Raw genomic sequence first — 26,456 nt, 5'->3', positions numbered from 1 at the left:
TTTATCAGTAATTTCTTGTGATTCCCAAATTTCAAGATCCTGGGTGGCAAAAAGTGGGTGAAAAAACAAAGTGAGGTAGGAGGCTGCCCAGCCAGGTTGCTGTTAAACACGCCAGGAAAACCCCCATTCAGCTCCTGTTTTGCTTGCTCGCACCCCGCCGCCCTGGTGGCTCAGCGGTAGGTAAAGGATCCGCCTGCCAATGCAGGAAAGATGGGTTCGATCCCTGGGTCAGGAAGATCCCCTGGAGAAGGAAATGGCAACCCACTCCAATATTCTTGCCTGGGAAATCCCATGGACAGAAGAGCCTGACGGGCTACAATGCTTGGGATCACAGAATTAGATCATGACTTAAGGTCTCAACAACACCCCACCTCACCCCCAGGGGACAAAAAACCTCACTCAAAGTCTCAAATCTCTTTTGGTAATTAAGGATGTAAATACAGAAGTAAATATCTCTGGCAGAGATAGCAAGTTTGCTTAAAATACCAAATGAAAATGATTTCCATCAAAGGATTACCCTAAAGATAATTGGATGAGTGATAGTACATAAGGCAGAGGGTCAAAGATGGAAGTGAAGGAAATTCTGTGGCTTCATAGTTTTCAGATTAATAATTAATTTACTTGAAGCTGCTACTTACTTACCCAGTATCCCTTCTACAAGTTTCTATTACAGCTAATTTTGTTCGCATTGCCTCAATGAACCCATTTAAAAAAAGAAAAAAGTAATTTGACCAGCCGCTATTGCATTCAGGGTGGCCACAAAAAACACTATCCTTCCTGGTGAGATGTAAGTGCATGGTACTTACAGGAGTCATATTTAAAAGGGAAGTGACTCAACTGGCTTATGTTCTTGGCGTTTGATCTCTGCTCTTTGCTTTCTCCTTTTCTTCTATAAGGAATGAAGATGCAGTTCTTGCAGCTGCAACAACCATCTTGCAGGCATTAAATCAAAGCCCCATAATCCATGGTTGAGCAGGAGGATAAAAGTAACAATGTTTTTTGTACACTGACATAAGTCAACTTTATACTACTGATGACTAGACTTTTAAAAGAATATTGGGGACTTTCCTGGTGGTCCAGTGGCTAAGACTCTGCACTCCCAATAAAGGGGGACTGTGTTCAAATCCTGTTCAGGAAACTAGATCCCACATGCTGCAACTAACGATTTCATATGCCACAACTAAGACCCAGTGCCAAATACATAAATTAATATTTTTAATTAATATTTTTAAAAATAAAAGAATATTGATGGGTTTCTTTTTATTATTGAAGTATAACTTAAATATAGTAAAACACAAATCTAAAGTAAACTGTTTAATTAATTTTATATGTATACAAACATGGGCCCATCATTCAGATTGATACATAGAACATTTCTGTCATCCCAGAAGTCTTCTTGGTGCCCTTCCCATCCACAATCACACCTGCATCATTGAATTTATTTTTCTGACTGTCAGCATCATTTATCAATTATCTTTGCCTATGCCCATGCTCAGGAGTGCAGGAGGAGAAGGGGACAACAGAGGATGAGATGGTTGGATGGCATCCCGGAGTTTGAGCAAGCTCTGGGAGTTGGTAATAGGGAGGCCTGGCGTGCTGCAGCCCATGGGGTTGCAAAGAGTTGGACATGACTAAGCAATTGAACTGAACTGATGCTCACTCTCAGTTGCTCAGACATGTTCAACTCTTTGTGACCCCGTTGACAGTAGACTTCCAAGCTCCTCTGTCTATGGGCTTATCCTGGCAAGAATACTGGAGTGGGTTGCCATTTCCTCCTCCAGGGGATCTTCTCAACCCAAGGATGGAACCCGCATCTCCTGCGTCTCCTGTATTGGCAGATGGATTCTTTATCACTGAACCACCTGGGAAGCTGCCATCTTTCCCTATACCTGTACTTTGTATGAATGATATAATCCAATATAAAATCTTTTGCGTCTAGTGTTTTTTCACTCATCATAATGTCTGTGAAATCCATCTACACTGTGGTAACAGTAGTGAAACATTTCATTGAATGGAAATGTAGTCTTCCATTACAAATATGCCACCTTTTATCTATTTACTCTTCTGCTGATGGATATTAGGGTGACTTTGTGATTGGGACTCAGTATAATGAACATAAGATCCATTTAACAGAAGAATCACAGATCCAAAATGGTATCACTTGTGCTAAAGCTCATGATACCAAACTTAGATTTAAAACCTAACCTAATTGTAGTTTTGATCTTTCTTCAAAATGTAATCTTAATCAACCAGTTTGGAATTTTCTTGTCAGCACCAATGAGGTAATATGTCACATAGGTTCTTTCCATCCTCCAAAGGAATGAGTCCATCCATATGATGAAGTCCTCACCATTTCCTTCCCCCCAAAAGACATTGTTGTTCACTGGTATTCTTTATGTTATGTACCATAGCTTGTTCATCCATTCATGAACAGTGACTCACTGGTTTGTTTCCAGTTTGGGGCTATAACAAATAAAACTATTTGAAACATTTATGCACAAGTTTTTTCACAAATATACATTTTCATTTCTCTAGGATAAATACCCAGGAGTGGATTGCTGGTTGTAGCTTTTAGCATATATATCCTGTACATGTTTTTTTAGACTTTTACACAAGTACTTCATTTCTTCAGAGCTATAATACATGGTATTGTGTTTTTCATTTCTATTTGCAATGAGTTCACTGGTAGTAAACAGAAATATGATCAATTTTTGTGTGTGTGCTGACCTTGTCTCCTTTAACCTTGTCTAACTCACTAATTAGTGCTAGGAGTTTCTTTTGTAGAGTCCTTGAAATTTTAACATAGACAGTTGGGGCAGGTTTATTTCTTTTGTTTCCTGATGGGCATGCCTTTTATCTCCTTTAACTGTTTATTACAATGGCTACAACGTCTAGTACTATGTTGAAAAAGAGTGAGGGCAAAGGTACTTAGCTTTTCCTGATCTTTGGGAAATGAAATTTCATGGATACACATCTGAGGAGTCAGCCTGTGATAAGTTGAAACTGTATACTCTAAATGTTACAAAAATCATACTAAAAAAAAAACCAACAATAAAACCAAAGGTATAGATAATAGCCCAATAGTGGAGATAAAGAAAATGTTTATATAAATATAATTTGTCTAAGGAATACTACCCAACCATAAAAGAGAATGAAATTTTGTCATTTGCAGCAACATGGAGAGACTTGGAGGGCATTACAGAGAAAGACTGTATGATATCACTTGTATGTGGAATCTAAAAAATACAACAAACTAGTGGATAAAAAAAGAAGCAAACTCACAGATACAGACAACAAACTAGTGGTTACCAGTGGAGAGAGGGAAGGGGGTTAAGAGAAAGGGAGGGGTTATTATGGGATTATACGAAATCATATGTGTGAAACTTGAAAATGTAAAGCACTATAGAATCTAGAGAATCTTTCATTCGATTAAAAATAAGTAAAAATTTAAAGAGCCACTATAACCAGTGTACATGCTCTTCAATAGGAAATAGTTAGATTAACTATAGGATATCCAGGGTGGTGGTGGTGGTTTAGTCGCTAAGTTGTGTCCGACTCTTGTGACCCCATAGCCTGTAGCCCACAGGCTCCTTTGTCCATGGGATTCTCCAGGCAAGAATACTGGAGTGGGTTGCCATTTCCTTCTCCAACAGGACATCCATATGTATATGCAATACTATATACAAACAATAGAAATTTGGAAAAAGCAAAAATAAATAGAAAAGTTATATGCATGTGTGTATGGAAAATACAAAAGGATTAACACCTAAATAAATAAATCAATAAAAATTTTAAAATTCTCAATTATTCCAGAAATTATTAAAAGAAAAAAGAGGGTACAAATAACACATAGAGCTTCTGTCTGAACATCAGCTGGCACAACTTCACCCTGGTTAAAAACCAACAGAGGTCATTAGCCTCAGAGAGTAAAAAATTAAATATTAAAGAATATTGATTTATTAGAACATCTTCCTCATACCTTTGACAGGCAAGCAAGTGAAAGAGGAACAGAGCAGCTGAAGACATAACCCTTACAACAACTTCCATCTTTGCATCAGGATGCCTGGGAGAGGAGGACAATCTCTCTCCATGGTGTGTGTAGGTAAGTGTAATCACTACTGACTGATAGAGAATTGGATTCCATATGTTGTTACAAAGAACTATCCAAAGGACTCTCTCCTGCCAACGCTTGTGATTCATTTTATGATCATAATAATTCTGAGATACAATTTTCCCACAACACAGGCAAATGATAGATTTCATTTCAGCATTTCTAATCAGATACAGCAAATACAAGTGGAAACTTCCATTTGTGAAAGTGGAAAATTCTCTTATATTTGGACCGAAGCTATGCTATCAATTTGTAAATAGCCCTAATTAATAGCAAATTAGCACAAGGGACTTATGATATAAAGAAAATAGAAGGAGAGAGAATGCGAAAATTTCATGTGTTTGACTGTGGAATGCGTGTTTCTGTTTCCCTTCTCTACAGTGATGAATACAATATCAAGCTCTTCCCCATTTCACAAGTTGTCATGAAAAGGAGATTAAGGACGTGAAAGACACGTGTGTGGACACCATAGACAATTTTTTATGTCCATCTTAGAACTGCTCTGATGGATGCTCTGGGTTGTCACATTAGTGACCATTGCCACTGTGAGGGTCACCTTACTTTGTTGGGAAATCAGCATAGTATGCTCACAGGAAAGTCAGAAGATGGGAGGGAAGTGTCACATACTCAGGAGCCACACCGTAGCGTCCGTATATGGTGCGAGACCCTCTTCATACCTCGTTTTCTTTAAGCCTCAAAACCACTTAACGAGGAAGGTGCTATTTACTGCACCGTTCTGAATATTAAGCAGAGAGCACAAGGTGACCTGGGACACATTTCACAAAACGGACGTACTGAGGCGGCTAGGACTTACATTCCCTCTCTCTCTCTGAATGACTTTGGAAAACACGTTAAAAAATGAGTGTAATTCTTCTCTTCATGACTTTTCTTCTTTTTCACTCGAAGCTTCAAAAAACCATAAATGAAGGTCAGCTTTGCTGCAGAAAATTGATGATGGTTTGCTTGCCTTTGGAAGGAAGTAGAGTTGCCTGGAGCTAGAAGTAGAAATGGGGGGTTGATTGCAAATGGGCACATGGGGTCTTTTGAGGATGATGGGGATCTTCTAAAATTGGATGGTTGTGGTGGCTACACAACTGTGGGAATTTGTTTAAAATCATTAAATTTTACACTTAAAATGAAAGAGATTCATGGTATACAAACTATATCTCAACAAAGAGCTGGTTTTTCTTTTTTTTTTTTTAATGTATTTTTACCTGTTGAAATGTTAACACTTGGACATGTCTACTCAACAAAAGTTACTTCATCAGTGTTTCATTGATAGATGAATTTCAGTTTTCTAGGATAATTTTTGTTTGTACATATGCTAACCCATAAACAGAGGCACCTATCTAGCTTTTCTTCTCATGTCTATGCTGTAATACCACTGCTTAATTAAGGCAGGTAAAGGGGTGTCATTCAAGGAAAGTCCTACATGTTTGTATATTTTCAGTTCCTGGTTGAGCATTTCTCTATAGCCAACAATGCATTAGATGATTTATTTGTCACTGATTCTCACCACAACCCTCATTATCTCTATGTCAAAATTTGGAAAGAGATATTCAGAGAAACTAAATTTCTCAAGCTCTGATTTTTATTTGCTATGATATACTATCTATTTACCAATTATTTTTGTCACTTAGGCCTGGAATATATTTTACATAACCCTATATACCATTATAAAATGAAATGTGATACTTTTTTACTGATTAAAAAAAAACACCCAACAACATCATTTCCAAAGACCATCTTGTGTTTCAATACTTCAGGATCAAGCAAAGGTCTTTGGATCCCCAAATAATTGAAAGTTATTCCACTGTTTGGCATGAATTTGTTCATCATCACTTGTTCACTTGACAGCTTCTCTTTCTGTGCATTTTAAAATACAACAATTAGTTCCCTTTGAGGAAATCATGGAAGATATCCCAAGATGAGTGAACTCTGAATTGTTTTTTTTTAATTTATTTATTTTTAATTGGAGGATAATTGCTTTACTGTATTTTGTTGGTTGCTGTCATACATCAACATGAATCAGCCATAGGTATACATATGTCCCCCTGTCTTGAACCCTAACTGTTTTTCAAGGATGAAAAGAAGTTTACCATGCAGATACAAGGAAAACATTTAGTAAGCAGTGTAGAATCAATAAATGAAGCCCCCAGTCGACTTGTTTTTGAGGAAACACCAGGCTTAAGGGCTGCAGGTGTCTAGCCGTCATAAGGATAATACCACAAGACTATTTACTTAAAGAGATGGGGGACGGAAAGACACAGGATGTTTGGGTGTCCTAGAGAAAACCTCTAGGTCATCAGAAGTTCACATTTCAGTAAGAATATTAACAGTAAATACAAGGAAACTACAGATTATCTTTGGCCCTGATTGCATTCCATTAAGGGGGGGCGGGGCGGATTTCCTTGGCAGTCCAGTGGTTAAAACTTCTTCTAGTGCAGGGGTTGTGGTTTCAATCCCTACTAGAGGAGCAAAGATCCCACATGCCTCTCAGCCAAAAAAAAACCAAGACATAAAACAGAAGCAATATAGTAACAAATTCAATAAAGACTTTAAAATAAAAAAAGAAGAAGGAAAGTGGGGGGAAGTCTCTCTTTATGACCGAGTTCACGGTTATTTTTTGAGGTTGGGAGACCTGGCTGCCCAGACAGTGTTGGGAACATAATCTTTCAAGAGAAGCAGCCCCATCTTTCAACTTATGTGAATATTTATCCGTTTGATCCCCTGCTCTAGATGTCTGGATTTTAGCTTTGTCTGTTCTATCAGTCACGGCTGATGCCACTTCTCCAGAAGTTACCGGGTCCTGTGATTCTCAAGGACTTCCAGGATTTCCAGGGCCCCCAGGCCCTCCAGGGTTTTATGGTCCTCCAGGTGAGAAAACATTTCTCTTCACATTGCATCGGTCACTTCTTTCTGACTGAAATATCTATAAGCTCGAGGAAATATCCAGATGCTTCTGATGGTCAGTAACAATGGAGACAATGGTTTTTGGAGGGAAATTACCAAGGCCTCCCACTTCCCAGCCCATCTACACACCTAGAGTCTTAAAGCAGATGATGAGGTTTTTACCCCAGAAAAACGTCTGGGGTGGGTTCTGAAGAAGCTGCCATGTGAACTTAAATGACAGTTCAGACATTATATTGGTGTACTCTTTAATATGGCATAGTTACCCTGCGCTGTGCTTACTTGCTCAGTCGTGTCCAACTCTTTGCAACCTCGTGGACTGTAGCCCACCAGGCTCCTCTGTCCATGGGGATTCTCCAGGCAAGAATATTGGAGTGGGTTGTCATGCCCTCCTCCAGGGGATCTTCCTGACCCAGGGATCGAACCCAGGTCTCCCACATGGCATGCAGATTCTTTACCATCTGAGCCACCAGGGAAGCCCAATAATACTGGAGTGGGTAGCCTATCCCTTCTCCAGGGGAACTTCCCAACGCAGGAGTCGAACTGGGGTCTTCTGAATTATAGGCGGATTCTTTACCAACTGTGCTACCAGGGAAGCCCATAATTATTCTGTGTTCACCCTTGATTCACACTGGAATACTGCTGAGTTTCCTGCAAACTCAAAGGCAAAATGGTATTGTAGAAAACAACTGAGAATAAGGCATTACGCACTTTCTCCTCAATTCTGAGAACTTACTTTGCCATCTCAATCTCACTGGAAATTATTCACCAGAGTGATCCAGCATCATTGATTCCTTAACCTGACTGCCTTTAAGTCATCTGTGGACATTGGTTAATAGTCAGGTTCCAGGTTTCATCCTCTTGAAATTCCAATTCAGATGGTCACGTATTATTAACTAAGACACTAGTACACAGGTTCCACAGCTGACTCTTGTGCACAGCCCAGCCAGGAAAATATTTCTCTAATATCCCTTTTATTCTCTGGAATGCTGCAGTTCCTAGAGTTCCCTGTGTCAGCATCTTCCCTGAGTACTCCTTACTTAGCGTTTGTGATAATAAAAACATCATACCTATGAAACGAATTGAAAGGGCAATTCAAGCAATTATTTATTCAATCACTGCTTCCAAAAATATACTATGCCTATCAACTGGACCTTGGCTATCATATGATCGTGTTTTAGGAACAAGTATAGGTAGGGCACTGGCTCATCATCTATTTAAGGAAACAAAACAGGTACTTAATGGGAGAGAGGACTATTCAGTGTCAGCAAATGCTACAATCAAAGTAAACACTGGATTCTGCCACTGTAATGACAGAGAGGAGAGGAAAAAGGAAGTGTAAGATGATCCTTGAAGGGAGAGTGTAAGTTAGTAGGAGGGGTGGTGTGGAAAGACATTTATGGACTGTGAAATGTATGAACTTCAAATCTCCTCTATCTCCCTTCTGTTACTTTGGTGTTTAGGGCCCCAAGGCCCCCCAGGATTGCGAGGACTACCTGGGATTCCTGGAGACATTGAGAGATGCTTGTCTCCCCCTAAATCCGCCTTTGCAGTGAAGCTGAGTGATCCCCTCCCAGCCCCCTCCCAGCCCATTGTCTTCAAGGAAGCCCTGCATAATGACCAGGACCACTTCAATCTTACCACGGGAGTGTTCACCTGCACCATCCCTGGCGTGTACCGCTTTGGCTTTGACGTTGAGCTATTCCAGCATGCTGTGAAGTTAGGGCTCATGAAGAATGGCACTCAAATCCTGGAGAAGGAGTCCGAGGCCAAGGACAATTATAGGCATCTTTCAGGAAATATCATCTTGCAGCTGACATTGGGAGACAGAGTCTGGCTGGAATCCAAGCTAGACACAGCAGAGACTGAGAAAGGACCGGTTCAGAGTTTGTTCTTTGGGTATTTGCTCTATGGAAACTATCCTGGCTAAAGGGTAATGGCACACTTCAATTCCTCAAGTGGTCCTAAACCTCACAGCAAACTTCCCTCCCCGCCTCCCAATACTTTTCAGTGATCATTGAATAAATCACATTAAGAATGCCCAATTTACCCGTGTGAATATAACCCTAAAAAGCAGTAATGATTAGTTATCCATTAACTGGTCAACAATTTCTTATTGAAAGCCCATGAAAGTTCATGTATTCTTCTATACCCTAGGAACTTTGGGGAGAGGGTAGGTCAGGAAACCAGAGCTGGTTGAGGCTGGGGAACCAGGAAAGTCATCAAGCCTTTTCTAGATTATGTCTGATAGTTTTCACCAGAGGGAAAAAAATAGTCTTGATCACAGCCCTGACACCAGTTCAATTTCACAATTTATAGTATAGCTAGGAAAGCAAATATCCCAAAGAGATGAAGAAAATTCACACTAAGCTATGAATACAATCTACCAAGTACATAGTTTGCATTTGATGCATACTGCATACTTTGAAGATGGTTTGAGCAGGGAGCAAGGGTACAGATTAAAGGAATTATTTTGTTGCTTAATAGTCCTCAGAGACTATGCAGCACCCATTCTATCCCTTGTTAAATTTATTTCTAACAGAGCTCGAACTTTGGGTTATCAATGAACCTAGTTAAGGGCTTGATCTTCACCCTCTTTGCAAACCATGGGTCACTTGTGACACCATCTGGAGAATGAAATATAGTCAGGCAAGCTTCCTGGATGACTCTTTCAAAGACAAATCCTCAAGTGACTTGTTCCTTTGGATTTTTATCCTTTGCCCTCTACTCTTCCCTCTTCACCCATCACCCCTCCCCCACTCCCACACCCAAGAAGATGCAATGCCAGTGGCAGAAGCAGCCGTTTTGCAAACCTGAGAACAAAAGACATGTATTGCTAAGCAGACTGAAGGAGTAGGAAACAGATCAGATAATGTCCTTGCACAGACACACCAGACTCACAGATGAGAATGACAATCCCTGATTTGAGTACGCCAATGCAGACTGGCTTCTGTTAGATGTAGCCAGATGCAGCCCTGATAAACCTGTTCTTTTCCTTCGCAGACTTGCTTCTCCCCTAGAGACTTCACCTACCATCCACTCTCCTTACTCTTCCCCCTTTCCTTTCCATCATCTCTTAAACATCTACACTGTGCTAAGAGATAATCCCTAACCTTAATGATCCCACTCTAGTTCACACACAGACACGAGAACAAGTCACATCTCTGTAACGTGTTACCAGAGATCAGAGATCCCTGATGCACACAGAGGCATTCTCAGGGTTACTGTATCAATGTGTCCAAAACTGAATTCATGACTGCTTCTTCCTCTAACACCTCCTGTATTTCCATTGTTTCCTTTCCCCGTGAACATCACCATCCACTGATTAGTGCCACCTACCTCCCCTCATGTCACCTCCCCAGTCCAATCTGTCACCAAGCTAAATCAATTTCCGTCGTTATATTCCTACAAGCAACACCATCATCTTCACCTGTCACTGTGCTAACTGATGGGCCAGTCCTCCACTGGGTGCTCTTTGATTGGATTTATCTCATCCCAGCAGGGAATGCTCATTGCACAAAAGACAAGGTTTTCATATTAGTCTCTGGTTAAAATCATCTCATGGCTTCTCATTTTTCTTAGGATAAAAAATTGCTAATAGAGTAAATCTTAAAAGTTCTTGTCACAAGAAAATAAATTCTTTACCTATGTATGATAACAGATGCTATGTAGACTTACTATGGTGATCATTTCACAATATACATGCAAATATTGAATCATTCTGTTGTGCATCTGGAAATAACTTCATTTTGTCAATGATACCTCAATCAAAAAAATAAAAAATAAATTATTGATATGATTTACCTTACACCTCTCCATATTTTTTTCCTCCTACAGTTTTCCTTAGTGACTGGTTTCCAGCTACGCAGAAGTTTTAGGTGCTCAAATAATGTATGGTCACTGGACCACACTGCCACAGGGCATTTGCACTGTTCAGCCCTCTGCCTAGGTCACTTATCTCCTTAATCACCAACATTTTTTGTGCTCAGTCAGAATTCAGAAATAGCTTCTTGAGAAAGGAACTAATAATAAACTAACTGGCCCCTTTTATGCATTCTTTCATTATGATTTTCTTACTTCTTTATAATAACAGCCATCACTTTATTTTTACATCTAAAAAATTCTCAGACTAATGTCTCTCTCCTCTGCTAAACTGTGTTTCATGATGTCAAAAACTAGCTGTTATTTTGGTCTCTATTGTAATCTCAAAACCCCACACATGTCTAGCACATTCTAGGTGCTCAGTAGTTTTTGAAATAATGAGAGCAGAGAAGCACTTACCACAGTTGTTAGCACATGGTAAGTTTAACTAGCTATAATCAGATTTGCTATTTCGTTCTTACTAAAAATTGACTTTGTACCAATCATAACTTGTAGTGTGATTTAGTCAACACTCACTCAAACCATTCATGCATTTATTCAGTAGACAGATATTTACAGAGTGATAGGGAGAGCAACAAGAAGAAACAAAATGATGTATATTAAGTACTTACTATGCTCCAAGCCCTTCACTCTCAATAAAATAGATTTACATGCCTGTGTCTTAATTTACCTGGTGCTCTATAATATCCAAGAATATTTTGAAAGAAGACATATTGTTTCACCAATATTTTTGAGTTATTTCTGAAAATTTGCAAAGAAGACGGAAACAGTGTATTCTCTTTTTTTCAAACGTTTTAGTTGTTTCTGGATATGAAGTCTCTACTAATGGTAAGGAACATCAGTGAGGCATTTTATCCATGCAAAACCCTTTTAATACAAATTTTCCCACTCAACTTCTCCCCATTTTTAGAAGGGATTTTTATAACTATGTAGGGATCAAAAAACACATAAAGCACAAAACTGACACTTGCCACTTCTGACTTCCAGTGTGTGTGTGTGTGCGCGCACACACACACACACACACGTCCACATACACACATGCACATGTGTAGCCAAGGCGTGAAGGTAGGTATAACTTTCCCATGAGTGGGAAAGAAACATTTCCTACTAATTTCTACTTACTAATGTCGACTTAAAAGATACACGATGTGAGAGTTGCAAGCTAAGTTCCATCTGGGGCAAAAATAAGGACTGCAGCCAGGAGACTGCACCTCAGATAGCTCTGAGAGACTGCTCCAGAGAGGCGGGGTCGGGGTGGGGGAGAAGGTCAGTATACATGCGATTCTGCTAAAGAGGGGATACGTGGAATCAAGCACATGTTCTTCCAGAAAATTTCTGCTAGTCTCGTGGAGCTTTTGCTAGTCACGCACAATAGTCATCACCATGAAGGATTTTAGTGCTTTCTAGAAATGAGGAGACACAAGACTTGGGCTCAAAAAATTAGCTCTGGAAAATCTCTATCTGAAGACCTGTTCTGCCAGTTTTCCCCTGAGCACAGAGTACCTCATTTCTCTTTTCTACCCTGAACTCCTTCCAGGGGCTGTGGAAGGTCAGCAGCTGCAGCACATGATTTAATCCTTGTAGAGGTAGATGGCAAGTGCCAATTTGTAGCTGACACTAACAATGGTGGGAGGGAGAGGAAGGAAAGATTAAAGCATCATAGCTTCTACTATCCAGAATGAATGACCTTTTGTTTAAACACTAACACGGTTCTAGGGCATGGAAATGTTGACCTGGCCATGCATCTCTGCTAAATGTTTACTTTCAGTGTAACAGAAAGTATACACATCATTTGTCTCACAAGAAAGACGGACATGATTTCAGTAGTGTGACCTGCCTTAGACTGTCTTTCTGTTCCCGGCAGCCAATGCTCTAAGTCCCTTTCATCCCATTTGGATGAACCGCAGGTGAACTGAGCTGTCAGAAAGAAGTTCAGAGGAGGTTTGTCCCTAAACATAATCCTAACCCCTCCTTTTAGATATGTTGCCAGAAAATAGTCCAATTTTACCCTCAACTTCCTAGCACTTACTTTTATACCATTTGTAGTTATTTATGTACGTTAGAGTTAGCACCTTAGACTTTTAGATTTTAATAACACAGATACAAACTAACTTATTGCAACAGTCATACAGAAACACATATGATACTAAAACATATACAATGTGTGTGAATATATTTGTGTGAATATATACATATGAATATACATGTATGAATATATACATGTGTGAATATATATGTATATAAAATATTACTTATATATAATTATACACAAAACTGTGTATATAATTATATATTTTTATTTATATATTTTTACTTGTTTAATATTTATAAGCTTCCCTCTTCAGAAATCAATCTTGAGGGGCCCTCTAATTAATTTCCAAGTATACAGACTGTTTTTAAAAAATCCTTAGATCTGCAAAGATACACTTCCGGCCAAAAAATAAGTGGGTATGTATATAACAAAATAAGAGGAGCTGAATCAGTGTAAAACTGTGAAGGAAGAGAAAGGGCCTGAAACATGGCAACAACTTTGAAGAACATGGGAGGTTAAGATTTCATTCCACTTAACTTGTTTGCATAGCTGTGATGTAAAGCTTTTCCATCTAACATCTTATATAAGGTCTGCTACTGTACGTATATCACTTAATTGACTGTCAGGATAACGATCAAAGTAAAAGGCCTGAAGTTTATGCCACGGGTACTATAATAACCTGATCAAATACTGAAACAACACTGAAAAGCATACGAAATAAGACAGTAGATGGCAAAGTGTATATGCTCAAAAATGTTCCCCTAGAAGGGGTAGAATTTGCAGTAGTGTGCCTTTCGGGCCTAGCACACTCCCCAACCCTTCACATCCCCTAAAACAGCAGAGAAGTCTGTAGCCTTACCACTCACCGAGGGTGCCAGAAAGAGGAGTTTAGAGCTGGAAAAATCACCTGGAAATTTAAACGAAGTAAGTGTTGGCAGCTGGAGAGTTTCTAAACCCAAGGTGTGAGTATGAACTCTAAGCTGAGACTTACATATGCAAGAGACAACAGAGGGCCTCCTGCAAAAGCAGGCAGAGAGAGACAAGAAAGAAAGCTGTCCTTGAAAGACACAGCAGCCCCGGACAAGACTGGTGATCTTCTGCCTTTTCAACGGAACGTATCTCACAGTGATGCAGTTTGGACAGAAGAACACTGAAGCCTTGTGGCCTCAAGGTGGTAGAGGGTAGAGCCAGCCATGTAGTTGGAAATTAGGTTATCCCCCCAAGCAAGATACCCACAGGGTGAGCCCAATCTCTCTCTAAATTCTACTTGTATGTTTGGCACCAAATTACACAGGCATCGGGGGAAACCCACAGAGGTCTGGTTAAAAAAATTAAATCAAGAGTTAGAGACCCAAGGAAGAGAGCAGGAATATTAGCAGGGTAAATATTTGCAGCTAGAGTTCAGACATGCTAACTGCCTAATAGAACAATATAGAAAATAATATAGAAATATAATATATGGAAATATATATTATTTATGTACTATAAATAAATAGAAGCAATATAGAAAATAACAATCCTCAGAACAGCTTAGTAAAACCCAGAGTCTCAACAATGTATTATCTATGATAACTAGTTTTCAAGCAGAAAAATTACAATAAACAGAAACACGAGAAACAGTTTCCCATCTTCAGCGGAGAAAAAAGAGCAGCTGATAGAAATTGACTTCAACCAGGCCCAGATGTTGAAATTAACAAAAACTTAAAAGCAACTATCATAAATATATATATTTTTTTAAATAAGGGAAGTGCGTTCAAAAATAAAGGAAATACATGTTTAGAGAGGGAATTGCAATAGCAAAATAAAAATTACATTCCAAAAGTAAACTTGACAGCTGAAAACGAAAATACTGAAATAAAAATTAACTAGATTAGGTCAAAAGCAGATTGAAGCTGGCAGGGGGAAGGATCAGTAAAATAAAGATCAAGGGAATTACCCAATCCAGAAAACAAAATGAGAAAATATTGAAGGAAAAGAAAAACTCTCAGTGACCCTTGGGACAAATGTTATGTGATTCAGCATAAGTTAATTCATCAAGCTACTAGAAGTTTGCTTTGAAATGTAAATGGTATAATGTTAATTCTTACAAAATGTTTATAATATATATTTCAACAAGTTTTGAGTTTGCTTCCATCATTCTTTCTAGGATGTTTGTTTATTTCATTAAATAGCTCATTTTAAATATAAATGAACGTATATGCTAAACAGAAACAGACTGACAAATGTAGAAAAACTCACGGTTACCAAAGAAGAGAGGGAAGGTACAAATTAGGGGTAAGGAATTAACAGATGCAAACTACTATGAATAAAGTAGATAAGCAACAAGGATATATTGTTTAGCACAGGGAATTATAGCCACTGTGTTGTAACAGCTTTTAACGGAGTATAATCTGTAAAAATACTGAATCACTATGCTCTACACCTGAAACGAGTATTGTAATTCAACTATATGTCAATTAAAAATTATTTTTTAAATAAAAGAAAGGATGAATAGTTAGTTGCTCTGACATTTGATCCTCTCCTTTCTCAAAGAAGTTTGTAAATGTAACCAATCAGATATTTTCTAAACCTTAGATCTAATGCTCTTGAGTGGTTTATTTTAAATAAATATGCAACTTACTAATGTATTGATAAAACATGGAAGCTAGTCATGTAACCCTTATGACCAGAAGGACCAGATGACTCTCAAAGTATAAAGCCCTGCCCGCATGTCTAGTTGCTCAGTCCTGTCCGACTCTTTGTGACCCCATGGACTATAGCCCGCCAGGCTCCTTTGTCCATGGAATTCCCCAGGCAAGAGCACCACGTGGGTTGCCATTTCCTTCTCCAGGGGATCTTCCTGACCCGGGGATCGAACCCATGTCTCCTGCAGCTCTGGCACTAGGTGGATTCTTTACCACTGAGCCACCAGGGAAGACATAAAACCCTAGAGATCCCCGAACGAAATGTCCCTCCTGAGCCATCTTGTCCTGCTCACACAGTTAGCAGCCAGCACTCTGGGACTTGATCATTTTCTGGGGTGAGAAAAGAGATCCCATAATCCCTGCCTGACAGATTTAGAATCTCCCAAATGTCTCTGTTGTATTTGTGATGGCTTCTCTGCCGTCTTCTTTGCCCATTTTCAGTAAAGTGTGTTTCCTGTAGAATTACTATTTCATGGGACGGTGCTGACCATCAGCACTGTCTGATATTTCAGCTGGAGTTTGACGTCTAGGAGGTTGGTCTGAAAAGAGACATTTCTGGAACTGGCAGCATCTAGAAGTTATTTAAAAGCACAACATGGGATGAAGTCACATGTGGGGTGAATGGATTGTTGTTGCTGTTTAGTTATTAAATTGTGTCCGATTCTTTGTGACCCCATGGACTATCCCCCACCAGGCTCCTCTGTCCATGGGATTCTCCAGGCAAGGAAACTGGAGTGGATTACCACTTTCTTCTCCAGGGAATCTTCCTGACCGAGGGATTGAACCCACGTCTCTTGTGTCTCCTGCAGTGGCAGGCAGATCCTTTACCACTGAGCACCCAGGAAAGCCCCGGGGGCTAAGGAGGTAAGAAGTAAAAAGAACACATCTAAAAAACAGGACATGCTAACATATAGGGGATTGAGAAAGAAACTTCTGGGGTTGGAGGAAAATCAGGCAAGTGTGGTGACACAGGCGTCAAGGGAGAAAAGTAGCAACAAGTTAGGGATCAAGTGTGTCAAGTAGAAGGTTGACTGATCATCTGGATCCAATTTCAGGATTATTCGTGACATTGGTAACAATACTTTTGGTGGGACAGTACAGAAAGCTTGAGTGAAGTATGTTGAAAAGAAAGAGAAATTAGAAACTAAAGTATAGACAACTGTTTTAGGGCCACAGAACTGGGTGATTGAGCTGACATTTCTTCTCTCATGGTTCTGGAGGCCGGCTATTTGAGATCAAGGTGTTGGTAGGGCTGGCTTTCTCTGAGGCCTCTCTCCCTGACTTGTAGACGGCCACCTTCTTACTGAGTCTTCACATGTTTTTTTCGCTCTGCCCCTTCCTGTGCCCAAATTTCCAGTTTATAATAGGATCAGGATTCCCCCTCATGACCTTAATCAGCTCCTTAAAAGTCCTGTAATATTCTGAGGTGCTAGGGGTTGGGACTTCAGCATGATAATTTCGTGCGTATATAACTCAGCTCATAGAAACTTTCTTGAGAAGATTTTGTGTAAAGAGGATAAACCAGGCAGTAGTTGGAGAAGACTTTTTTTAAAAAATTTTCTTTTTTTTTTCCATTTATTTTTATTAGTTGGGGGCTAATTACTTTACAATATTGTAGTGGTTTTTGCCATACATTGACATGAGTCAGCCATGGATTTATATGTATTCCCCATCCCGATCCCCCCTCCCTGGAGAAGACTTTGGTGTCAAGGGAGAATTTTCTCTTTGAAGATGTGGAAACTTGGTGCGGTTGCATACAGAAGGAATAATCTAGTAGAGAACAGAACTAGGTGAGAGAGGGGAGACTTAGTAAAACTATGTCCGCAAGTAGCTCAAGAAAACAGGACTAAGTTCGCAAATGGAATTCCTACACAGCGGTGCAGCCGTCAGTCTGAGGAACAAGACAGAAGGCAGAAAATTCAGCTGCGGGGCAGAACTGTGAGTCAGCATGATGGAAGGACTTTGAAAAGTTTGCTTCTAATTGTTTATTTTTCTAGGCAAAACAGAACACAGGGTCATCAGCTGAATGTTGGTGCTGGAGATCTTTAGAGAGAATGAGGGTGTGAATTGTAAATGGGAATGAAGGACACAGCATGGAGTTGCTAAGCAACGCAAAGGATCTAATTGTGACCAACGGTCCTGAATTGAGAGTGAAATCACTGTGGCTGCATACTAACGATTTCCTAATTGTGAACAAAGCCTGAATACTGAAAAGTGCAAAGCACAAATGAACAATATGATAAGTGACTATAAAATAACTGCCTGGGCAGAATTCTTTTAAAAGACCCCATGCTCCTTTTAGGACCTGTAGCTAAGTTTTCTTCATCTTAATACATACATATCAATCATTTAAAAATGTAGTTTAGGCGTGGAGTGAGCCCGGAAGCCTGGCCTGCCCCATACCCCTGCCGCCATGTGGCCCTTCCTCAGCCGCGCCCTCTTCCCTCCCCCTACTGAGGCCTGGCTCCAGAGGGCGTCCTCAGACCCCGAGGCCCAGGGCTGCGGGGCCTGGAGCCCGGCCGAGAAGACCCGTCTGGGTCCGGGGGCTGGCGGGGAGGAGGAGGAGACGGGGGAAGCTGAGGAAGACGATGAGGAAGATGCCGGCTTCCTGCTGTCTCTCTTGGAGAGGGAGGGCCTGGCTGAGTGCCCAGTGCCTGACCAGGAGCTAGAGGCCATCAAACTGAAGCTGTGGGCCATGGAGCAGGCCCAGGGGCCGGAGCCGCCCATGGTGCAGGAACTGGATGAAGGAGAGGAAGCTGCTGGGGCCCTGCTGGCCAGGCAGTTACTGAGTCCCGAGACAGACAGCCCCCTGGAGAAGGCAGCGGCTGACCACAGATCCGTCTATGTGGGCAATGTGGACTATGGGGGCACGGCCCAGGAGCTGGAGGCCTATTTCAACCACTGCGGGGAGATCCACCGGGTCACCGTCCTGTGCGACAAGTTCTCTGGACACCCCAAGGGCTATGCCTACATAGAGTTTGCCACCGAGAGCTCGGCCCAGGCCGCTGTGGAGCTGGACAAGAGCATCTTTCGAGGCCGGGTCATCAAGGTGCTGCCCAAAAGGACCAATTTACCAGGGATCAGTTCCACGGACCGCGGAGGCCTTCGAGGACACCCAGGCGCCAGAGTGGGATCCTTCCCCCACAGCAGCCTCCAAGGCGGGGCCCATTTCAGACCACGAGGGCAGAGCCGGGGACGCGGAGGTCGGCGTCCCCCAAATTTAAAAAAAAAAAAAAATGTAGTTTAGGACTCCCCTGGTGGTCCAGTGGTTAAGACTCCGCCTGCCAATGCAGGGGGCATGGGTTCCATCCTTGGTTCGGGAAGATCCTACATGCTGTAGGGCATCTAAGCCCATGTGCCACAACTACCGACCCCACACTCTAGAGCCCGAGAGCTGAAACTACTGAACCTTCACACCTAGAGCCCATGCTCCAGAACAAAGAGGAGACCCCACTCAGAGCAAGTAGAGAAAGCTCACATGAAGCAATGAAGACCCAACCCAGCCAAAAATAAATAAATAAACTAATTTAAAAAAATTTAAATGTAGTCTAGGTTTGCATGTTTTTGAAATGTTTATTTATTAATTTTAGTACGTGCTTTTTTGTTGTTTTTGTTTGTTTTTTATGGGATCTCAGTTTCCCCAACTGGGGATTAAACCCAGAATCCTAACCATTAGGCCACCAGGGAGCTCCCGGTTTGCATGCTTTTTAAATTTATAAACATGGGATATTATTGTAAGAATCCTTTAAACCAACAGTACTTTCACTTCACAGTACGTGTAACATATGTGGGCAATGCTCATTTAATTTCGTTGTATAGCACTCCATGACGTGTGCACCGGGAATCCTGTTTCTATGCTACTGTCAAGGTACATCTGAGTTGTTATTGTGCTACTGCGAACATGCTTACCTGCTGTTCAATATGCCGCCAGTTCTTTAAGGATACACTAGGTATATTCTGTACAAAACATTCCCCCATAACATCTTTCTTTATCTGACTAGGAATCCATCGATGAACACTATCAGCCAGTTTTGGGGAAAATGCATGCATGTTAAGTCTTACAATCCCTGAACAGGGTTTCTCTTTATCTTATTTAAAACCTTTCAGTAAAAATGTAATAATAGTTTCACAATTCTGGCACAGGCCTGTCAGAGGCAGAGAAGATATGGCCGTGGGAACCACCAAACAATGGGAGATGCGGTTGGATCAACCCCTTCTTGCTCTTTTCTGCCGGCTCACTAGGTGAGCTTGGCTCCCTCTTCTCCAGCCCAGGTTACCTATATTTGCTATTTTTGTTGCTAGTTAAATTGCATGGTTTCATTTTATATTCTAATTGATTCTGCTATAGAAAGCACAACTGATTTTTGAGTTAAATTATATTCAAAATGTTTGTTAATCTTCATTAATTTAATAACACATAAGTGGTTTTTTTTCTTCTGCTTGAATTCATACACTGGTAATATAATAAACTTTGATTCTTCCTTTCTAATTTTATATTTTTTCCTGCTGATGCCACGGGTGAAAATCTCTGGTGCAGTACTGAGTGGAAGTGATTGTGGGCATGTTACTTCGGGTCTTCTGCAAGCTCACATTCCAGGGTGAGACGCTCTGTGTATAACTTTTCTGTCGTCACTATCAGATTAAGAGAAGTCTCGGGTGGGAGGGGGAGGGAGTTGGGAGGAAGGTTCAAGAGGATGGGGACAAATGTATACCTATGGCTGCTTCATGTTGATGTTTGGCAGAAACCAACACTATTCTGTAAAGCAATTATCCTTCAATTAAAAATAAATAAATTTAAAATTAAAAAAAGAAAATTCTCTTTTATTCTTTATTTCCTAACTAATTTTTAAATTTTTAGTAAGTTCTGATTTTTAAAAAAATCAAGGGCTTTTATTGTCCTTTTAAATGGCTGTGTAATTCTCTCATTTAATTTGTAACTATGATAAAGGACTCTTCCAGGCAGTAATGTGGATTTAGGGACAAGAAGAAAGATGACCCTGGTAGCTATGAGAAGAGGGAGTTTTAAAAAATTTTTTATTGGAGTGTAGCTGCTTTACAATGTTGTGTTCGTTTCTGCTGTACGGCAAAGTGAATCAGTCATACGTGTACATGGTATGTCTCCTCTTTTATGGATATCCTTTCCATTTAGGCCACCACAGAGCCCTGAATAGAGTTCCCTATGCTATGCAGCAGATTCTCACTAGTTATCTACTTTATATATAGTAGTCTGTTATGTCAGTCCCAGGCTCCCAATTCATCCCACCCTCTCCTCCCCCACTTTATAACCACAAGTTCGTTTTCTACATCTGTGACTTTATGAGAAGAGTGATTTTTAAGTGTTTAGAATCTGTTTACCAAAATTCCACACTTCTGAGGGAGGTAAAGTTAGGGATAGTCAATGACTGAATTTTTGTCAACGGCATGCAAGCAAAACTTTTGTGACCCATCTCTTGGCGTTCCCCAGTTAAAAAAACATCTCCCACAGGACTCTCCAGGATCTTTCCACTTTGGTTCTCTTGACGTAAGAATAATGGACGCTCGTAAGCCACGTGTCAAAGATAGCAGAGCCATAAATGACGGAAGGAGTCTGAATTCCAGAGTCACTGCTCAGGAGAGATTTACCCTCCAGCCAGGATACCAATACTGGAATTTTAATAAGTGAGAAATAAACGTCTATTGAGTTAAGTCCTTTTCCCCGTTTCATCAATTAGTGTTACCTTGAATCATATAAATTTCCCCAAGTTTTCGTTGCTACAGAAGGACGGTAAATCTTATCGTAAGCAGGATGATGGCAGTGTGTTTTTCTTCACCCTTCTTTAATCATAAAAATGACTTGACCAGATTCATGGTGTGAGTGACAGAGAGGGAAGAATTAGAGAGATGAGGAGAGGCATGTGGTGAAACTTGTCACTTAGGTGGAGAAGTAAATTGGGGAATGGGAGGCACCGTGAGCCTATTTCTCTTGGATAAGAGGGTGTCCATCCAGTAATGGGGATCTGGGGACAGGGAGGCAGCTTGGCCCTGGAAGCTATCAGAAGAGTGATTTAAGTGAAATAATGTCATGATTTCTGAAGTAGATTTCTAAGGTCCAGTTCTACTGTGACCAAACCTACCAGTTCCCTCATATGAACAGAGAATCTATTCACCAAAACTCCAAAATGCTAAGGAAAGGAAAGCCCAACAGGTCACGATATAGTGCATATTTATTTGTTTGTTTGCTTTTGACAGCAGAATCATAAGGGATTTGCTTTTGCTACCGCAAGAGGCCAGAACTATGTCAGGAAACCAGAGAAATAAATTGTAACTCTGGCTCGCTCCGGCTTCTCGGCTTCCACTTCTGCTTCCAGCCACACCTTCTCGCCTACGCTTAGCGGCAGGGTCAACATGCCAGAGAGATTCCTGGGCTCTTTGGTGGAGACCTGATGCTTTTCTAAGACAGAACTTTTGTCCCTCATCAGCTGAACGGTCACCTTGCAGTGATGGAGATCCACATCGAAGAGGAAATGGTAATTTCCTGGCACCCTGCATGTGAAGACCCCAGTGTCCTCCTGTAGGTCTTTCTGGGCATTGTACAGGACCTCTGTGAAGGGGACAGGCTTCGAAGGTGAAGGCAGCTGGCCGCTGAGCTTCACAGTGAAGGCTGACTTTCTGTTGCATGGGCATTTTACACTTGGTCCTGGAATTCCCTCCATACCTGGTAAACCTGGTATCCCTTGAAGGAAAGGACAAGACACAGTAAGAAGGTCATAGAATCCAATAAAAAGATGTTACCTCAGTCAGTGTGTGAAACCACCACTTTTTTTTTTTTTTTAATAACGTCATGGTTAAGAGATTGATCTTTGCTGTATGATTAAATGGTTACAAGTCACATCTCTGAAACTGACCAGCTGTGTAATCTTGCTAAAGTTAATCAGACTTTCTGGGTTGTATTTCCTCATCTGAAAATATTATTGACGTCTCATGTGATTATTGTGAAGTTGTAATGAGACAATGCATGTGAGGTTCTTATAGTACCTGTGCGTGGTGCATACGTGTTAGTTCCTATATATTATTTCATCCTGATTTGGGTGGGACTAATTCTTGCTAACAGCTTCGCTTGTGGCTCAGTCAGTAAAGAATCTACCTGTAATGCAGGAGACCCAGGTTTGATCATTAGCAAGAATTTTCCTTCTCCAGAGGATCTTCCCAGCAGAAATTTTCCTTCTCCAGGGGATCTTCCCAACCTTGGGAAGGAAAATTCTTGCTAATGATTCTAATCTCACTGAAGATGATAAAAAGGATGGGTGTCTAAGTCTGGGGACCAGAAAGCCTTTGGATTACCAAATCAAACCCTTAAGGCCCATGATAATGGCCATATAAGAGATGACACAAAACTGTGATCTTTCCTGAAAGCCCCTCTTGGTCTGGTCTCATTGGCTACAAAGAAGTCCTGGTAACCAGGATAGAATCTGGGAAGAATCTTGCTTCATACTCAGGGGCTCCCTGGGCATCATCTTTTTCATAAGAATTAGGTTTGGGGCTCTCAGTGCTCAATGAAATCCAATGTTCTGATGATACAAGATGCCCTGCTACACTTATTAAACCCCCCCCCTTTTGGGGGGACTTATCAGATAGTCTGATTCATGATACTGACACTACTTAGCACATGTTCCCACCATGACTAACCCACATGGATCCCAGTACCCTGGTTCTAGAACTAGGCCAGTCTCTCTTGTCCCCTGTGATTTCAGCTCTGGTTCCCCTGCTCTGGGACCCAGTCCTACAGCTGACCATTTCCTCCACATTCTTTTAATCCTCAATGCCTTTTGCTCCTGAGCTTATGAGGATTATGACTTTCCTACCAAAAACATGAAATAAGAGGGGCAAATAAAAAGCAGAAGAATGTATTTCTTACCTGTGGGACCAGGCGGCCCTCTTGCACCTGGAGGTCCTGGGCTTCCTCTTGGCCCCGGAGGTGTGGCACATCCTCCTTTCTCCAGGACAGCATTTGCCATTAGGATGATGCTAACCAATATCCGGAGATCTTGATTAAAGAAACAAAGAGAAGTGGTTTTTTTTTCTGTTTTTTATTTTGTTTTATTTATATATGAAGGGTAGATAGGTAGAGTTGCAACCTGGCCCAGGAAAGGTATCATATCTAGAACTAAACACATGGACTCAAATAACAATCTTACCCTTACTGGTAAACTGAGCAAGTTATTCCCTGATATTTCCTTATCATTCATATACAGCAATAATTAGTCAGTTAAAACTGTTTCTGAATCCTGAAAGGTCAACATTTTTTCTTCATCTGTCTTTGAACTGATAGAACACAGAAAGCACTCGGTCAAAATTCTTAAATACAAAATGCTTTATTCTTATGAGAACCTACTACATCTATCTCTCTCTTTCTCTTTAGTCGCTAAGTCATTTTCAACTCTTGTGACCCCATGGACTGTAGCCTGCTAGGCTTCTCTGTCCATGGGATTCTCCAGGCAAGAATACTGAAGTGGGTTGCCATTTCCTTCTCCAGGGGATCTTCCCGAATCAAACCCAGGTCTCCTGCTTTGCAGGCAGATTCTTTAGCAACTGAGCTAAGAGGGAAGCCCCGACCTACTACATATTGAATGCTTGTTATGGAAAAGACATTGGGTTAGAAACATCATATCAGTGAGAAGTCATTACATGCCTGGTATTTTTGCCATAAGCATCTTTGCCCCAAGCATTTTCACCACAATCATTTTTGCCACATAATTAATTTGCCATGAGGCAATTTTGCCATAAAAGAAAAAATAACTGGTTGACAGTTCAGTTTCAACTGGCTGACAGTTGTTTGGTTTTATTTCTCCATGGATGCAGAACTCCAATTTTTATGTTACACAAATCTTAGCCCTCATAATGGTCCTGATAGTGACGAGTAGGCGTGGTGATCTCAAGACAGTGGATGATAACAGTTACATATAAAGACTTGATAGAAAATATGTGGATAAAACTTACTACAAGTGTGAAATAAGATAGTACAAAGTCAGATTGCATACCATCCCAGAAAATAACAACGTATCAGTTTGCAAATCCTTGGGTGATTTGAAGGCAAAGAGTTGAGCCAGTATTTCCCATGGAACCTTGGAATATCTGTCACTGGACATGTGCCACAATGTTAAGAGAGCAACAATCCTGTAGAGGATTTCACAACGCAATACAGAGCTCATTACAAACATGCATCCTAGTATTTGAAAACTGAAGGAGGAAGTTTTAGCAAAAAAGTGCAATGCTGAAAGAAGAGACAACTCCACAAGCAAAAGAAAAAAAAGACAAGTGTTTAAGTACAACCTACAAAGTAAAATCAGCTATTTTCATGATATTGTCATGAATCTGCACATTTTTAATGTACTCAAATAATTGTATTTCACAATTAAGTTTTCTAAATTTCATTATTCATTTCTTAAATGTTTTGTTATATCCTTTTAAATATCCCTCTTTTATCATTCATTATTTTTATTTTTTAGAGCAAAATTGCCTTATGGCCAGTTAGTTATGAGGCAAAAATATCTGCAGTGAAAATGCTTGCAACCACGATGTCTGTGGCAAAGAATCTGGTGGTCTAGAACTGTACCTAGAACTGTTCATTACACCCCTACAAGGAAAAGTTTATATTTAATTTTACAGATTAGTGGTTTGAGATTCAAAGAGGTGATTCTACTTATTTCCAACCAGATTGCTAGTTAGTTACAACCTAAGGATGCATGCTTGTGTGCCCAGGGGAATCCGACTCTTTGCAGCCCCATGGACTGTAGCTCGCCAGGCTCCTCTGTCCGTGGCATTTTCCAGGCAAGAATACGGAAGCCAGTTGCCATTTCCTCCTCCAGGGGATCTTCCTGATCTAGGGTTCGAACCCACGTCTCCTGCATTAGCAGGTGGATTCTTTACCACTGAGCCACCTGGGAAATCCCAGTTAGAGTCTGAGGCAAGATTCTTCTCAAGGCATTCTGAATTAAGAATCAGCGTTCTCAACCATGTGCTTTTAATTAGTTAATTAATTGTTAGCTGGTGGCCCTGCCCTCTCATTTCTCCAAACCCTCTGCTCTTGGCTTTCACCTTTCTCATCCAGCTGGGTCTTATAGCACAGCAAACCACAAGAAGCACCTTGATTTGGAATGTTTTCACTCTACGTTTTTGTCATGTTTCTGTCTTCCAGTGAAATAATTTCAGAAAACCCATTTTTGGCACTAGAATATTCACCTCTATTAACAAAATGATACACTCCATCCACCCTCTTACAAATACTTGACCCCCTCCCACAACCTCCGTTCATTTCCTACCAGTCATTCTCAGGACAGAGACTTTCCTTTGTGGGATGGGCGTCTCTCAGATTTCTTTCTGAAATGCCTAGCTGTGTGTCCGAGGCTTGGGCTCTAGTCACTGTTCACTCGGCCAAGGCCTTAGCTAAATGATACAAAGTTGCCTGTTCAAATATTTATCCCTGGTCCAAACTGAGACAACAAGATTAACATTTAATCACTAGGTGGATTTAGGCCACCCACTCTTTCTGAATTTGGATCTTGGGCCCAGTAGGATTGTCAACTAGAAGTCCTAAGTCATTTTCAGATTTCCCTTCCAGCAGGTCTAATATGGAAGCAGCCGTCAATACATATAAGGAGGGGATAAGGAGGCCATTTCTCCTGTTCTGACTTCTTTCTGAGGACTTATTCTTTATGTTTAACCACAGATCTGGAGTCATCACAGACCATTTTCTGAACAGAAGGCCAAATGCAGAGCAGGAAGTCTAGAATTGAGGGTAATTCCCAGTAAGAATAATGTACTAGGGCAACCAACATTGTGATACATAATTAAGTGGTCA

General features: G+C 40.7%; 3 protein-coding genes across 3 annotated transcripts; 2 read left to right on the top strand and 1 right to left on the bottom strand.

Moving 5' to 3' along the window:
• Positions 1–3,979: 3,979 nt before the first annotated feature.
• LOC122680626 (protein HP-25 homolog 2) lies at positions 3,980–10,829 on the top strand. The gene is made up of 3 exons (XM_043882213.1): positions 3,980–4,102; positions 6,851–6,988; positions 8,485–10,829. Exons 1-3 carry the CDS (start codon positions 4,060–4,062, stop codon positions 8,949–8,951), a joined length of 648 nt encoding a protein of 215 aa, XP_043738148.1. The 5' UTR covers positions 3,980–4,059; the 3' UTR covers positions 8,952–10,829.
• Positions 10,830–18,032: 7,203 nt separating this feature from the next.
• LOC122679989 (embryonic polyadenylate-binding protein 2-like) lies at positions 18,033–19,497 on the top strand. The gene is made up of 2 exons (XM_043880825.1): positions 18,033–18,822; positions 19,439–19,497. Exons 1-2 carry the CDS (start codon positions 18,033–18,035, stop codon positions 19,495–19,497), a joined length of 849 nt encoding a protein of 282 aa, XP_043736760.1.
• A 2,307-nt stretch (positions 19,498–21,804) lies between these two features.
• Positions 21,805–26,055, bottom strand: LOC122680625 (protein HP-20 homolog). The gene is made up of 3 exons (XM_043882212.1): positions 25,918–26,055; positions 23,514–23,642; positions 21,805–22,331 (listed from the first exon to the last, which is right to left on the bottom strand). The coding sequence occupies exons 1-3, from the start codon at positions 25,922–25,924 to the stop codon at positions 21,892–21,894; spliced, it is 576 nt and encodes a 191-aa protein (XP_043738147.1). The 5' UTR covers positions 25,925–26,055; the 3' UTR covers positions 21,805–21,891.
• Between the last annotated feature and the right edge of the window lie 401 nt (positions 26,056–26,456).

The sequence above is a fragment of the Cervus elaphus genome, chromosome 22 (genome assembly GCF_910594005.1).
Source record: "Cervus elaphus chromosome 22, mCerEla1.1, whole genome shotgun sequence".
Taxonomy (NCBI): Eukaryota; Metazoa; Chordata; class Mammalia; order Artiodactyla; family Cervidae; genus Cervus; species Cervus elaphus.
Note: the sequence above shows the minus strand (reverse complement) of the source record. Positions and strands in the feature narration are given on the sequence as shown.

Excerpts from the sequence above, each read along its gene's own strand:
- LOC122680625 (XM_043882212.1), bottom strand. Across the intron at positions 22,332-23,513 it reads AGGGCCGCCTGGTCCCACAG|GGATACCAGGTTTACCAGGT; the intron begins GTAAGAAATACA and ends CTTTCCTTCAAG.
- LOC122679989 (XM_043880825.1), top strand. The coding sequence starts at position 18,033 with ATGTGGCCCTTCCTCAGCCGCGCCCTCTTCCCTCCCCCTACTGAGGCC. Across the intron at positions 18,823-19,438 it reads GCAGAGCCGGGGACGCGGAG|CACTCCATGACGTGTGCACC; the intron begins GTCGGCGTCCCC and ends TTCGTTGTATAG.
- LOC122680626 (XM_043882213.1), top strand. The coding sequence starts at position 4,060 with ATGCCTGGGAGAGGAGGACAATCTCTCTCCATGGTGTGTGTAG. Across the intron at positions 4,103-6,850 it reads TCTCTCCATGGTGTGTGTAG|ATGTCTGGATTTTAGCTTTG; the intron begins GTAAGTGTAATC and ends CCCCTGCTCTAG. Across the intron at positions 6,989-8,484 it reads AGGGTTTTATGGTCCTCCAG|GGCCCCAAGGCCCCCCAGGA; the intron begins GTGAGAAAACAT and ends TTTGGTGTTTAG.